This window comes from Gadus chalcogrammus, chromosome 10 (genome assembly GCF_026213295.1).
Source record: "Gadus chalcogrammus isolate NIFS_2021 chromosome 10, NIFS_Gcha_1.0, whole genome shotgun sequence".
In the NCBI taxonomy this organism is placed as follows: Eukaryota; Metazoa; Chordata; class Actinopteri; order Gadiformes; family Gadidae; genus Gadus; species Gadus chalcogrammus.
The window spans coordinates 10660867-10677053 of record NC_079421.1 but is presented as its reverse complement, the minus strand read 5'-3'; the positions used below and the strand labels follow the sequence as shown (position 1 = coordinate 10677053).

Sequence of the window (16187 nt, the reverse complement as noted above, 5' to 3'; positions counted from 1 at the left end):
GGGCTATGGGTTCTACTTGGTGTTGGCCCTGACCTGGATTATTGCGACCCTTCTACTTGGGAGGGGTGTGGTCTCTCCTGCTGCTGGAGGGTCGGATGCAATTATTTGGTTCTGCTGGTTTATTATCTAAAAAGCTGGTCGGGTCATGGTTTCTGAATACACTTTTATACAGCGTAATTCTAACCAGTGGCCACTCGTAGCGCTTTACAATATTGACTTTCACACACGAGACGGCCAACTTGTCGGGAGCAGTTGGGTTGTATATCTTGCTCCCAAGGACAGCTTGGATAGGAGTAGCCGGAATTGAACTAGCAACCTCCCGGTTTCCAGCCAACCCGCTCTACCTCATGAGCCACATGTCGCCAATTAACTGTCATATACCCTGATCTACTGAAGGAACTACTCTAAACTATGGTACATGTCCTTCTGTGGACGAGCTTTGCATGTGAGCCTAGCATTCAGGCAAAGCCACTATACCTTCTCCAGAAGGGCATGGCGGTATGTTTACTAGGCTTCTAAACAAAGGCTTGTATTACCGTAGCTATTGAACGTCATTCAGCTGTTCAATATATCAAAACAGTCGCTGCACACCACAACTTTCAAAGAATCTAATTTGTTCTCTAATTAAATTTCCCTGGTGTTCCCCGCTCCGCGTAGTCCTGGACGGCGGGGGGAACCGACGTGACTGGGGAGCCAAACTAAGGGAATCAAACGTGCGGGTGCATGTGAGCGGGTTTGGATGCCGGCGTATTTTCATTACAGCAATCAATACGCAAAATGGATTGCTCATATTCCTAACACACGAGGTGTGCGTGGTGGTCGATACTCGCCGGAGGAAAGGCTTTATGTGCTCAGATCACCAGACCTGGGGGGATTCCCCCTGTTAGGGTGAGGGGTAACCAGCTAACTGAATCTGCTAGGAAACGTTCCAGTAAAGGGCAAAAAGCTAATACAAAGTGCATTTAAAGACAAACCTTTCATTTTAAATATATTCAGCAATGGTGCTCCGGCCGTTAATACGTTAATACTTGGGAGAGTATTCAATCAACGGTTCTCTGTGGAGTGGTAGTTCAGCTTAAACACACTTAGAGCCCACAGTAGGAAGAGTACAAGTTTTGGACGCATTCATTATTCCTCCCTCAATTAAGTCAATACCACATTGTATAATACACCCCAGAGAGAGGTCGCAAATAAAAAGTCAAATGTGATAATTGTCAAATGTACAGAAAGTAATTTTTTCCCCATGAACTTCACTGCCTCGACTTCTGTGGCGGCGCTCGCTTTTATTTTGAAGAGAAACACGAGTACAGCAGCAGCGTTTAGAGAAGCAGCTGCTTGTAATTTGGAAGTGGATTAGTTAGGAAGCACGGCTCTCAAGGAGGAAGGTTTCCAGTCGGCTCGCCACACTGGGAAACACGCCGCAGAGGAAACCACCTGGAATGTACGGAAAGCTCTTCTTATGACTGAGGATGTTCCTCCTAGTCGATAAAGAGTTATAGAAGGCCTGTCGGTCCGAAGCCTTATGAAGGGTTAACATGGAGCCCATTCATTAAAGGGCCCATTAAAACCTACCACATAGTGTCATCACCAGTGGAAGTGGACACCAAATGGCCTGTATCCACGGATAGGCTGATCTCTATCCCATCATCAATCTGAGTTCCCCTTGTGGTCAAAAAGGGCCCTTAGATGTACCATGCAGTCCTTCTAATGTATTAATATAAATATATAAATATATTCAAAAAAACATCAACCCAAACAGAGGAACGATATGCATTGAGCCTTCCAGCAGGGAGTATATCAGATATATAATCAACATGCTATAATCATAGGTAATCGTGTTATCAATATGGCCTCATTTTGATACACAAACAAAACAACTAGAGGTAGGAAATACAAAATGGAGGACATGTTATCCTCCTTTCCTCAGCAGTCCTCTAAGCCTCTGGTCCACATGTTGACTGGGACTCCAGTAGGACCAGTACGGCCCACCATACGCCCAGCACAGAGATACCAGCTCCACAGCACGTCGTAAATCACACGTTATTACGCTCAGACCGCACCAGCCCTGGGGAGGAATCTGCATAATTCATCTGGGATGTCGTTTAGGAGCGGGATGTAAACGGCGCTCGGTACAACATCCGTTCATTAAACACTGTTTGTCACCCTTCATTTCCTGTAAACACACACTCTCTCTCTCTCTCTCTCTCTCTCTCTCTCTCTCTCTCTCTCTCTCTCTCTCTCTCTCTCTCTCACTCTCTCTACCCCTCTCAGTCTACAGTTCTCTCTCCCCCCCCTCTCTCTGTCTCTCTCTCCCCCCCCCTCTCTTTCTCTGTCACTCTCTCTCACTCCCCCCCCTCTCTCTCTCCCTCTCTCTCTCTCCCTATCCCTCTCTCTCTCTCTCTCTCTCTCTCTCTCTCTCTCTCTCTCTCTCTCTCTCTCTCTCTCTCTCTCTCTCTCGCTCTGTGTTTCTCTCTCTCTCAGTTTTTCCTCATCCAGCCGAAACTCAACAATCACTTAGTGCTGTAGCTCAGACATCCATTTACACCCTGCTGAGGTTTAGTCTCATCGCTCCTCTCCCTCTCCTCCCCCTCCCTCCCTCCCTCCCTCCCTCCCCCAGTCCCTCCCTCCCTCCCAATTACTCATCGAGCTGCGGGTGCTTGCAGAATTAGCTTTCGCTAATGGATGAGCCTTAATTCTTCTTACTCACAACAAAATTAAACAATAAGGCGCCCATGAATATTTCAGAGGCTGCACGGTGACGGGTGATTCTGTGCTCCGTCTGTTATTAACTCTTCATCATCATCATCATCATCATCATCATCATCACCATCATCATCATCATCATCATCCACTCTTCATCCTCCTGACCTCCCGGGGCTGCGAGCTCAGAGCAGCGGTCAGCAGAGCTCTGACCTGCCGAGGCCACGCCCCCCCCTGGCCCCATGGCGCGGAGCCCCCGCCCACGGCCGTACCTCAGTCCATCTCTCACATCCTCCACCACTGGAATTCCAAGGCACTCCCGTCACTCTGTGTTGCCATGGATACACCAGTTACCAAGTGACCACACCAGTGAGGGAAACCAGCGTCCTGGTCCAGATCACGTGACGATAGTCACAGTGGGTGGGGTGGTTAAGGAGCAGGGAGGGGTCAGGGGTCAAGGGTCAGGGGTCATCTTGCAGGTAGGTGGTGGACATTGGGGATTGAACCCAGAACCTTCCAGCTGGGAGTGCTTGACCCTGCCCCCCCCCCCACACACACACACACCTCTCTACTGAATAAACATGGCCCACGCGCCCCGCATAATAAAGAGCCAGCACATCGTTAAAGTGTCGTTGTGGCAACAGGAGGTTCCTGCAGCCTGGGGAGAACCTGCTGTAAGTTCTAACAGGAACAATGGAGACTGGGAGTACTGGTTAGACTGGGAGGAGGAGCAGACAGGAACCAAGACACTGGGAGTACTGGTCACACTGGGAAGAGCTGCAGACAGGAACCATGAGACATGGAATACTGGTGACACTGGGAGGATTCTAGAGACCGTGAACACTGTTCTACTGTTCTACTGTTTTGCTGTTCTACTGTTCTACTGTTCTACTGTTCTGATGTTCTGCTGTTCTACTGTTCTACTGTTCTGCTGTTCTACTGTTCTGCTGTTCTACTGTTCTGCTGTTCTGCTGTTCTGCTGTTCTACTGTTGTACTGATGTACTGTTCTCCTGTTCTGTGATGGTCTCAGGTCTGTCCGGGGAGGAGATCAGGTTGCATTCTGGGGATTCTTGTCTGACATCCAGACTGAGGGGGGGGGTTACATTGTCCTACATTATACAACAGTACACTGTTTTATAATACAGCTTTATACTACATTATACTACAGTACACTACAGTAGTACATTGCATTATACTACATTATACTACAGTACACTGCATTATACTACATTACACTGCAGTACACTACATTATACTACACTAGTACACTGCATTATACTGTATTATACCACAGTACACTGCATTATAGTACAGTAGCCAACGCATCCTTTGAAGGTAAAACTCCCCAAATCCTGGACCGAACCTGGGTTGGGTGTGTTTTTGAGTGTGTATTTGTGTGCGTGCGCGCGTGCATACGTACGTGCGCGCGTGTGCGTGTGTGCGCGCGTGTGTGTGTGTGTTTGTCAGTCCATTGTTCAGTAAATATAGGCCTCCTCGTGTGTGTGTAAATGACGTCAGTGTAGCGGAACGGCACGCGGCGACTTCAATGTTCGGTCGTGAATGATTTGCACGTGGTGGTCTGGTTTTCACCTGCTCGCTCGCGGAGCAGGAGGAAGAGAAGGAGGAGGAAGAGAAAAAGGAGGAGGTGGAGGAGGAAGAGGTGGAGGTGACGGAGGAGGTGGAGGAGGAGGAGATGACTGCTGACCGCTTCGCGCTCCACACAGTGTGCCAGTGTTTACAACGCGCGGGGTTTAATTAAGTAATTAATGTTTTAGAGTTTAGAACAGCTTCTAATAAAAACATGCAGCAATAAATATAAATCACATCAAATAATTAGTGTTTTACTGATATAAGTGGCCTAATGCATTCATTCATTAAATGCTTTCTGGAGAAATCCTGTGTTTAAATTAGTAAATCTGCATCTTGTAATACGAATAGTATGAGCGACCTGTTGTCGTTGGTAGGAAATGTATTACTGTACTACTACTACTGTGCGTGTTGGCGTGTATATCTGTATTCAGGGGATAATGTGAATACGGTTGGTTAATGAACCGCTGAAGATATGGAAGAAGATTCTGCCTAAAAGAAGGAAAAGGTTCATCATCCTGGAACCGATGCGTCTGAACCCAAACACGGAGAGCAACACCCCAACTGACAAAGACCGTCTGAGGTCTCCTGCAGAACAAAGACTCGGAGAGACCATCTTTAATGACTGGTTGTTGTTGCTCCTGAGACACCGGGACGTAGAGGGTCCGCGCGTCCTGACAGGTCTCAGGTCCAGGACCGGACCTCCATCAGTCCACCGTGGACTCGTGTGCCCCCAGCGCGCGGTCAGAACCTCCCGGTCGCCCCGCCCTCCCTCGCGCGCTCGCTCCTTAAAACCGGAGAGCGGGCGGCAGCCGCGCGCACACACCACGGAGTACCGGAGCCCACCTGACCTGCATGCTCCACGCGCGACCCGGACTCGACTTCACTTGGAGCCCCCCTCGTTCTCCCGCCCGGTTCCCAAGGAGACAAACCGGGGCCGCCATGGACCTCCTGAACCACAGCTACCTGGACACGCGCCACCCGTACGACTACACCTTTAACTTCTGGAACGACTACCTCGGCCTGTCCACGCTGGTCACCAAGCCCGCCAAGCTCAGCATGCCCGGGAACCCCAACTCCATCACCCAGTCCCTGAAGGCGAGCCTGGGGCTGGACGACCCCCCGGGGCCGTGCCCGTGCGTCCTGACGGGGGGCTCGGACTGCTGCTGCCCGCCGGCCAGCCCCCCGCCAACCGCCGCCCTGCTGGACCTCACGGAGCGCTTTTCCCTCCCCGGTCCGTTCCAGAGCCCGTTCGGAGCCCCGCCGCCGGAAAGGGACGTGGCGGGCTTCGGCTTCGACCTGTTCGGCATGGAGCGGCGGCTGCGGAAGCCCATCTCCCGCGGCAAGCAGGAGCCCAAGATTTGCGTGTTCTGCCGGAACAACGGCGCGCCGGAGGAGGTGTTCGGGTCCCACGTCCTGAAGACCGCGGAGGGCCGGGTTGTGTGCCCCATCCTGCGAGCCTACACCTGCCCGCTGTGCAGCGCCAACGGGGACAACGCGCACACCATCAAGTACTGCCCGCTGTCCCGGGACCAGCCCCCCCCGCGCGCCCTGAAGGGCGGCCGCGCGGTGGGCGGCAAGAGGATGAAGGTCTTCTGAGGAGGACCGGGTCCGGGTCAATCGGGTCCGGATCTACCGGGTCCTGGTCCGGGTTCAGCTGCACTGAAGAGCGGTTCAGACGCTTGGATTTCCGTGACTCCGAGTTCACAAACTGACCATTTATTTTGGTGTTTTTTTGTCTTTCCGAGATCTCTTATATTTTTATAGTTGCTTTATTCACATAGAATATTTTTGCTTTATTTTTCTTTGTACATCAGATTTATTTAGTCGTTAGTTTGTAGGCATCTGAGAGCGCGTATAAACGCCTGTATACCCCCACCGTTTAACCGGAGGACCGGGGGTTCGGCTCCTATGTGACCCGCGCGCCTCACGGGGTGAACGTCAGATTCCTACCGAGTATTTTTATACGCTGAGCGAAGTTTACTCACTTCCGGTTAGTCTTAGAACACCAAAGTTACGTGTGCTGTTCCTCCGAGGGTCCGGTACACCTGTCTCTATGACATGTTCCCTGGGACCCTGTCCCTCTAGGACCTGAGACCCCCAGTCTCTCTAGGACCTGGGACCCAGTCTTTCTAGGACCTGGGACCCAGTCTTTATAGGACTCTCCCCCCTTTACTCTCCCCCCCCCCCCCTTAGGGCCGGTCCCACAGCGACTCCCCCCACCCATGCTAGTCCCCAGACGGGCTCAGGAAGGGGTTGGTGGGTCGCGGTCCGTTATTTGGGGCAGAAGATGTTCGGAGGTTAGAGGTCAGGGCGTAGGAGCAGAGAAGATAGCCTATGTTTACCCCTCCATGTACTAACCACACTGGAACCCGCTCCGATAGGACCACGTCTCCCTCTCTCTCTCTCTCTCTCTCTCTCTCTCTCTCTCTCTCTCTCTCTCTCTCTCTCTCTCTCTCTCTCTCTCTCTCTCTCTCTCTCTCTCTCTCTCTCTCTCTCTCTCTCTCTCTTTCTTTCTCTCTCCCTCTCTCTTTCTCCAGGGGCGATCAAGCTTGACCCCCTAAGTAGCATATCTCAATGTTCCGGGACCTTTCACCTGTTTGTGACAACAAGTGTCACCACGACGATTCAAGCGGATGTAAACAAAAACAACCAAACAACAATGATGTCATTGTGTTCCCCCTCCCCCAAAACAATTCCAAACAGAATCTGGTGAATGTATGACATCCCAGGGTGTGACATCAACGCTGTGGTGTGACATCATGGCGGTGTGGTGACATCACAGTAGTGGCATCAGAGCTGTGACATCACGGGGGTGTTGTGACATCACGGCGGTGCTGTGACATCACTGCGGTGACCTCACAGCCTCCTCCTCTTTTGTACTCTGTTGCCCGCTGGCTTTTGATAGTATTTTGGATCTTTGAATAACATAAATGTATTTTACTTTGTTGCATTTAACAGAACGGAAGAGAATTTCCAAGAAGCTATAAGCATTGTTTATGTGTAAATAATAATGAATAATAGCATACTTTTTGAGATATTGGATGTTAAAATTCTTGTGGGGGGCGGGGTTATTGAATAAAGGCTGCGGATTGGCCAGTTTTTTGACGAAATGAATAAGATGAAATGCAGAAACACTGTTTACTTTGTTATTTATATTTTACCACGGTCCGACTGTATACTGCTGTGCAGAATAATGAATTCACTAGAGAAATAAACATGTTTAAAATACTGCCTTGTTCGAGTGTATTTTAAGCGCATCAACACCACAGACAGGAACCCGTCCCTTGACTAGTGGGCGGACTGAGGGGTCGGCCATCTTGGATGTACTGCAGCCCCCCTCATCAGGGGGATGATGTGAGTGTTTGGGTCAGTGGAGGAACGACTGACACGGAGGACCTCCCGTAGGTCCTGATGAAGGACCTCCATTAGCCCCTCATGGAGGTCCACCGACAAACCGCTAGATGGCCTTGTGTTAGATGAGCGTCCCCCCACCCCGGCTGCTGTGGTGTGCAGTGACCTCCAGTGAGCACCTCAAGGGGCAGGGAGGGGTCAGGGGTCCTGGCTCTACGAGGCACTCAGGTGGACGTCGGGGTCCAGACCCCGGCCTGTGGGTCTGCCCCCCCCACCCCCCCAGATTGAGCTTGGTGGGGGCGGAGTCCGGGCAGGGCTCCAGGGACAGAGCGGCGGGCGCTGGGCCACTCAGGAATGTCCTGGCGGCTGTTTGCTCTGCTCCTGCCCCGGACTCCCAGAATCCTCGGCTGTGGAATGAGAGCTGAATACACAGGACCGGGCAAAACCCTCTATCACCGCCTCCCACACCGCTATCTCTCTCTCTCGCTCTCTCTCTCTCTCTCTCTCTCTCTTTCTCTCTATCTCTATCTCTCTCTTTCTCCGTCTCTCTCTCCCTCTCTCTCGCTCTCCCTCTCTCTCTCTCTCTCTTGCTCTTCTTCATTCCCTCTCTCTCTCTCACTCTCTCTCTCTCTCTCTCTCTCTCTCTCTCTCTCTCTCTCTCTCTCTCTCTCTCTCTCTCTCTCTCTCTCTCTCTCTCTCTCTCTCTCTCTCTCTCTCTCTCAGGCCCAGCAGCTGGGACCACTTTATTGACTGTAAACAATCTATTCTGGCGCCCTTTTCATTCTTCTCATATTGTCTTAGAGATGCTACAGGTTGGTTGGTACGGGTCCTATCTCTCCTCCCTCTCCTCTCCTCCTCTCCTCCCTCTCTCCTCCTCCTCCTCCCCGCTCTCCTCCCCTCCCCCCTCCTCCTCCTCCTCTCCTCTCCTCCCTCCCTCCTCCTCCTCCCCTCCTCCTCCTCCTCCTCCTCCATTCCTCCTCCTCTCCTCCCCCTCTCCTCCCTCCTCCTCCTCTCCTTCCTCTTCCTCTCCACTCCTCTCCTCGCCCACTCCTCCTCCTCTCCTCCCCTCCCTCCTCCCCTCCTCCTCCTCCTCCTCTCCGCTCTCCTCCCCTCCCTCCTCCTCTCCTCCCTCCCTCCACCTCCTCCACTCCTCCTCCTCCTCCTCCTATCCTCTCCTTCCTCTTCCTCTCCTCTCCTCCCTCACTCCTCCTCCTCTCCTCCCCTCCCTCCTCCCCTCCTCCTCCTTCTCCTCCTCCTCCTCCTCCTCTCCTCTGCAGAGGTATGGACATTAAATATAAATGAGTACAAAGTGTCTGTGAGTCTTAACCCGTCCCTAACCCTAACCTTAACAACTAACCAGGGAACTCAACTAACCAGTGAACTAACCAGTCCGAACCAACAGCAGACTAGTTTTTATAACATGACCTCTGACATTGATAGTAAAGCCCAGTCACTGTTTCTATGCCAACAATATAATGATGTCAATTCCATACTTTAAGTATAGTTATTTTTTTAGCATTAGGGGCCATGGAATATGATATCATATGAAAACCATTGTCTGATTGGCTGTTGCAGTAGTGTCCGGCCCCACCCCCCTCCCAAGAACTCATAAACACGTCCAACCGTCTCACCATCTCCAAGGGTGTGTTCAGGGATGGACTGGCCCAAAAATTTGGCCCGGGACTTTGGGATGGAGAGGCCTTTTATGAGACCGTGGGGATAGCGCACGTAGAATTTTGCCACGGTGTAAAATAATAAAACCTAGTCCTTATCCGTGGATATGTGCATTGCAACGGCATGTTAATGTTGGGATGTGCATGTGTTTAGAATATTGTGAAGATCACTGGGAAATATTTTATAAGCAATCTTGTCCATGTACAAAATATTAGAAATTGCATGTGCCTAGAAAGGTAAATCAAGGCTGAAAATCATCTAAATAGTGCAAGATACAATTATTTTAGTGAAAAAAATTGTCATACACATATACAGGGTTTGGGACATGGGGGCGGGCCGGGGTTTGTTGTGCGTTGCTATGGTTACCGGTGTTGAAGTGTTCCAATGGTTTATTAGCGGTGGTATCTAATAAATCACTCTCTAATCAATACTTCATTCACTGCCTCTTCCGTGGGCATTACAATATTATGAATTGTTCTCCGACGTCTCTGGTACTTCCATAATTAGTTTAAGTCATTATTATATTGCCAAACATGCTCGCTAGTGCACCTGTCATAGCTGTCATGCTGCTGTGTCCTGTTCCCGCCTAACCATTGGTCTCGCTGACAGGGGCGTCGCCGTCAACCTTGGCTTTTCCACGGAAAAGGTCGGTTAATTTAGCACATTTGGCTGCGTCTTGCTCTAACATTTTTTTCCTTTTCAACCTCAACTTCTGAGCGCCACCCAATTATTTATTTTTTCCTTTTTGACATTTTCGTATTTCTGTGTAACTTCAGTGAGATCAACGAGAAGTAAGTGACCCGGCCGTGTGTCAGGCTGAGCCAATCAGAAATGACAGACCGCGGAGCAGTCCAAGTTGGGAGGGGCCGTTCGGCCGCTCGCTTTGGCCGCTCGCTTTGCCTACATACACTGTGGGGGTGCTCCCCCCTCTAAATTGACAGTAATACATCGGCCCCGTTTCACCGTCAGGGAAGAGCTCCGTTTCGCGCTGTAAGTAAATATCCTGCAGCAGGCCACCCCAAATCACGGCTTACTTAACTTTTTGACTTCAATGACTTCACGGAAAACGACATTCAACTCGTCACACATCTTAAATGACAATTGCAGATATCTGTAATTCAGTTTCGCCTAGGCAGTATGAAAGTTAAAGATATCTCAAACTTCATTTGAGTGTTGGGCATTACGTTAGATATCCAGAAATACGTCATTTCCCCTTGCCGCCATAATCAAAGAAGAAGTGGGTTCATTTCCGAATGGAATAAGAAAGGAGCAGTCATGGCGTTGGCTGTGATCGAAAAGATCACGAGAAAATGCCATGAAATTGAACAAGCCCACACACAGGGGATGTGTGGAGAGAGAGAACGTCGTTCTATTGAAAGCTGTCAAAGAAATCTCGGAAGAATTGAATATTTGATATCACCGGAGACCAACAACGAACTCAAGATATCTGAAACGTCATTACAGATATCTGAAACGTCATTTCGCCTAGTCAAAACTCGAATTCAAGATATCTTTAATTCAGTTTCGCCTAGGCAGAATGATATGGCAAGCCGAATTGACATTTATTAACTAAGTTTGACTATCCGGAATTTACATTGTAGATATCAACAACTCCATTCAAGATATCTGTTACGTAGTTGTGACTAGTCGAAACGACAGTTAGAGATATCTGTGACGTAGTTTTGACTAGTCGAAACGATAGTTAGAGATATCTGTAATTCAGTTTTGACTAAGCGAAACTGAATTACAGATATCTGCAATGACTTCACGGAAAACGACATTCAACTCGTCACACATCTTAAATGACAATTGCAGATATCTGTAATTCAGTTTCGCCTAGGCAGAATGAAAGTTAAAGATATCTCAAACGTCATTTGAGTGTTGGGCATTACGTTTTAGATATCCAGAAATACGTAATTTCCCCTTGCCGCCATAATCAAAGAAGAAGTGGGTTCATTTCCGAATGGAATAAGAAAGGAGCAGTCATGGCGTTGGCTGTGATCGAAAAGATCACGAGAAAATATGGAGCGATGTAATCAGTGAATTGTGTGAATGATGATTGAACGAGGAGCTGCTCCGCTCCCGCTTAAAGTAAACGGTCCTATAATTTGTCATGACAGATATCTGAAACGTCATTACAGATATCTGAAACGTCATTTCGCCTAGTCAAAACTCGAATTCAAGATATCTATAATTCAGTTTCGCCTAGGCAGAAGGAAAGTTAAAGATATCTACAATTGTAGATATCTCTAATCAAAATTCCTTTCAAGATATCTATAACTTGATAATAGATATCTACAACGTCATTTTGACTAGTCGTAACTCCAGTTAGAGATATCTACAACGTCATTTTGACTAGTCGTAACTCCAGTTAGAGATATCTACAACTTCATTTCGCCTAGTCAAAACTTAATTTAAGATATCTGAAAAGGGACATGTAGATATCTTGAATTGAGGTGAATTAAAGATATCTTGAACTGGAATTATGACTAGTCAGAATCAAATTGTAGATATCTCAAACTGGAATTACAGATATCTACAATTCAGTTGCAGATATCCGTAATTCACAAAGTGGATATCCGCAACTGAATTGTAGATATCCGCAATGAGAAACCCCATAGACATGAATGGCGAAAATGACGTAATTTCGCCTAGGAGGAATGTCTTTGTGGATATCTGAAATGACAATTGCGGATAGGAGGAATGTAGTTGCGGATATCCGAAATGTTAGTTTTGACTAGGCGAAACTGAATTGCAGATATCTGCAATGTAAATTCTGGATAGTCAAACTTAGTTAATAAATGACAATTCGGCTTGCCATAGTATGAAAGTTAAAGATCTACAATTGTAGATATCTCTAATCAAAATTCCTTTCAAGATATCTATAAATTGATATTAGATATCTACAACGTCATTTCGCCTAGTCGTAACTCCAGTTAGAGATATCTACAACGTCATTTTGACTAGTCGTAACTCCAGTTAGAGATATCTACAACTTCATTTCGCCTAGTCAAAACTTAATTTAAGATATCTGAAAAGGGACATGTATATGGCAAGCCGAATTGTCATTTATTAACTCAGTTTGACTATCCGGAATTTACATTGCAGATATCTGCAATTCAGTTTCGCCTAGTCAAAACTAACATTTCGGATATCCGCAACTACATTCCTCCTATCCGCAATTGTCATTTCAGATATCCACAAAGACATTCCTCCTAGGCGAAATTACGTCATTTTCGCCATTCATGTCTATGGGGTTTCTCATTGCGGATATCTACAATTCAGTTGCGGATATCCACTTTGTGAATTACGGATATCTGCAACTGAATTGTAGATATCTGTAATTCCAGTTTCAGATATCTACAATTTGATTCTGACTAGTCATAATTCCAGTTCAAGATATCTTTAATTCACCTCAATTCAAGATATCTACATGTCCCTTTTTAGATATCTTAAATTAAGTTTTGACTAGGCGAAATGAAGTTGTAGATATCTCCAACTGGAGTTACGACTAGTCAAAATGACGTTGTAGATATCTCTAACTGGAGTTACGACTAGGCGAAATGACGTTGTAGATATCTAATATCAAGTTATAGATATCTTGAAAGGAATTTTGATTAGAGATATCTACAATTGTAGATATCTTTAACTTTCATTCTGCCTAGGCGAAACTGAATTAAAGATATCTTGAATTCGAGTTTTGACTAGGCGAAATGACGTTTCAGATATCTCTAATGACGTTTCAGATATCTGTAATGACGTTTCAGATATCTGTAATGAAAAATTATAGGACCGTTTACTTTAAGCGGGAGCGGAGCAGCTCCTCGTTCAATCATCATTCACACAATTCACTGATTACATCGCTCCATATTTTCTCGTGATCTTTTCGATCACAGCCAACGCCATGACTGCTCCTTTCTTATTCCATTCGGAAATGAACCCACTTCTTCTTTGATTATGGCGGCAAGGGGAAATTACGTAATTCTGGATATCTAAAACGTAATGCCCAACACTCAAATGACGTTTGAGATATCTTTAACTTTCATTCTGCCTAGGCGAAACTGAATTACAGATATCTGCAATTGTCATTTAAGATGTGTGACGAGTTGAATGTCGTTTTCCTTGAAGTCATTGCAGATATCTATAATTCAGTTTCGCCTAGTCAAAACTGAATTACAGATATCTCTAACTATCGTTTCGACTAGTCAAAACTACGTCACAGATATCTCTAACTGTCGTTTCGACTAGTCACAACTACGTAACAGATATCTTGAATGAAGTTGTTGATATCTACAATGTAAATTCCGGATAGTCAAACTTAGTTAATAAATGTCAATTCGGCTTGCCATATAGACATGAATGGCGAAAATGTCATTTCGCCTAGGAGGAATGTCTTTGTGGATATCTGAAATGACAATTGCGGATAGGAGGAATGTAGTTGCGGATATCCGAAATGTTAGTTTTGACTAGGCGAAACTGAATTGCAGATATCTGCAATGTAAATTCCGGATAGTCAAACTGAGTTAATAAATGACAATTCGGCTTGCCATACTAAACGGGGAGCCGCAGCAGCAGTGCTTTTAATAATTGTTTAATAATTGTTTTAACATATCACCGCAAATCCTTAGGTTGAAGGTGTACTGTGACGTTAAATGTGACGTTTATATATTTATTTATAATATTTATTAACGGCGCCCGGCCGGTAGGTTATTGACACGTCATTTGATTCACGTCCCCTGAGGGGACTCTCTAAATCGACGCCACTTCGACCTGGGAGGGACTTTACGTCCTACGTCACTTGATATGGGTTTGCATGTGTCCGCGTAGCCGTTTGTCTCAGGGATCTGTGCACGAACTCCCTTGCACTACAGATTACGAGCGTCAGTGTCGTACGCGATGGAGGGTGGGTGACATTACAGTCTGTGATGATAGGCTATATTTCTACAAATGACTTACTATTACTAGCGATTAACATGACGAAACAACACGAACTAAGCTAATATTAGACTATAGCCATACCAGATAACGCCATACCAGCTAACCCTAACTATTTATATTAAACTCTGAACCATTTTGCAACCGGCAACTGTGTGTTGGTGCGTCTTATTGCTTCCCACGTCTGCGTCTGCGTCTGCATCTTTCCCACTCCTGGCTAATAGTTTCAGCTTTTGTACTGTATATCAGAAATGATCACCCTGTATCACACTGCTGACTTGTTGATGTTTTGTGAGCACTCACGCATTTCTCTAGGTATCTCAGGTTTCCTACTGGAGTCATCAAAACTTTGGACTTTGTTATTGTAAGAAATATTTCTTCATCATACAACTACAAGCTACGCAAAATGGCATGCAAACATCCAGTCCAATATGAAAGAAAAAAGTTAGCTTCATTAAGGAATCGAACCCCTTATCCCCGCGTTAATGAGTTGTTATCTGACCACTAACCCATCAGGTCTTAGTTCATGCGATTCAACAGTTAACCACTTGACAATCTTTAAACTTCGGTTGCCTAGAAATTGTAAAGACAGTGATGTGTGTACATTGTGCGAGTATCCGTCACTCGCGATGTGTGTGCAGTCCAAAATGAAAGAAAAAACCTTGCATCACTAGGGAATCGAACCCCCAATCAGTTGGTCGTTGGTAACTGTAAACAAAGAGATCGCATTTTGTTTAACTGCTAACTAACAAACGGGTTTATGCGTTCACTGAACAAAGATTATGGAAATAAAAGACCACTTTTCCATCAGAAAAATCATCAGAACCGTTATTACCAACCCATAGACACTAAAGCCAAAACCTTTCTCACATGCACACACCCATCGCGAGTGACGGCTATGCGCACACATGCACACCCATAGCGAGTGACGTAGGACGTAAAGTCCCGCCCAGGTCGAAGTGGCGTCGATTTAGAGAGTCCCTCATCTGAGGTGGTTAAGTAAGGACGGTCTTCTGAACGTCGATTACTCTAATGGATTACTCAATCATTATTTAAGGATTCGAGAAGTAAGCCAAATATTTAGTAGGTAGTAAGCAGTAAGCAAGTAGGCGGTTTCGAACACACCCCAAGAGTCGAAACGTGAAACAAGGATGCCCCTGTTGCCTAGCAACCCGCCATAGAGGCTTATACTGTCCGTCAGTCGAGCATGAAAGTAATTTCACCGCGGAGGGAAGGTGGAGGGGTGTGCTACGCATTACACCCCGAGCGGCTCTTCATTGCTCCTCATCTCAGATCCACGTTCATGTTTCTGCGCCGATTAACCGCCGTGATAAAGGGCGCTTCATGAGCACTTTTGAACACACCCGACCCAACAGTGCCCTCTGTGGCCACGCCGGGTACTACAAAAACATCATCGTCTTTGTGCAGATTAGAATGCATGGCGAGGTTGAAGGCAGAAGTGGGCCTACATCTGGATCAGGGCATCCCTTCACCTCCACATCACTTTAGTCTCCTTTAACACAAGTGTTTCCTTCTTCTAGTTATTGGCCTGATGTTCAAACGTCAAGTAAAAACATAAAAAAAACATACAAAAAAACGACTCTAAACTCCAAAAAATGGTTATTACACCCATCTGTGCGCCAGCGGGGTAGAACAACTCCAACAATATCACTCAGATCCGTGACAACAATAACCCCTTCACTCCGATTTTTGACAACAAAACCCCTTCACTCAGAGGTGTGACTGTGGTTCTTCTCATCCCACGAGCAGACTGGGGTAATGACGTCTCCTTCAGAAGCCCTTCTCCCCGACAGACCCCGGGCGGCTCCGGGGAGCCAGACTCTGATTATCTACCGCTACAGATGTCATGTCTCTTAAAATAACCCTGAGCGTCCCGCGGGGTTGGAGTCCACACCTCCAGGTAACAACAGACGGA

The 16187-nt window shown here is 46.9% G+C and overlaps 1 protein-coding gene across 1 annotated transcript; it reads left to right on the top strand.

The window, feature by feature from the left end:
- The first annotated feature begins 5129 nt into the window (after window positions 1-5129).
- Window positions 5130-6409, top strand: nanos1 (nanos homolog 1). Its single transcript, XM_056599959.1, has one exon. The coding sequence runs from the start codon at window positions 5144-5146 to the stop codon at window positions 5885-5887; it is 744 nt and encodes a 247-aa protein (XP_056455934.1). The 5' UTR covers window positions 5130-5143; the 3' UTR covers window positions 5888-6409.
- The last annotated feature ends 9778 nt before the right edge of the window (window positions 6410-16187 follow it).

Coding starts and splice junctions, on each gene's coding strand:
- nanos1 (XM_056599959.1), top strand. CDS start 5,144: ATGCTCCACGCGCGACCCGGACTCGACTTCACTTGGAGCCCCCCTCGT.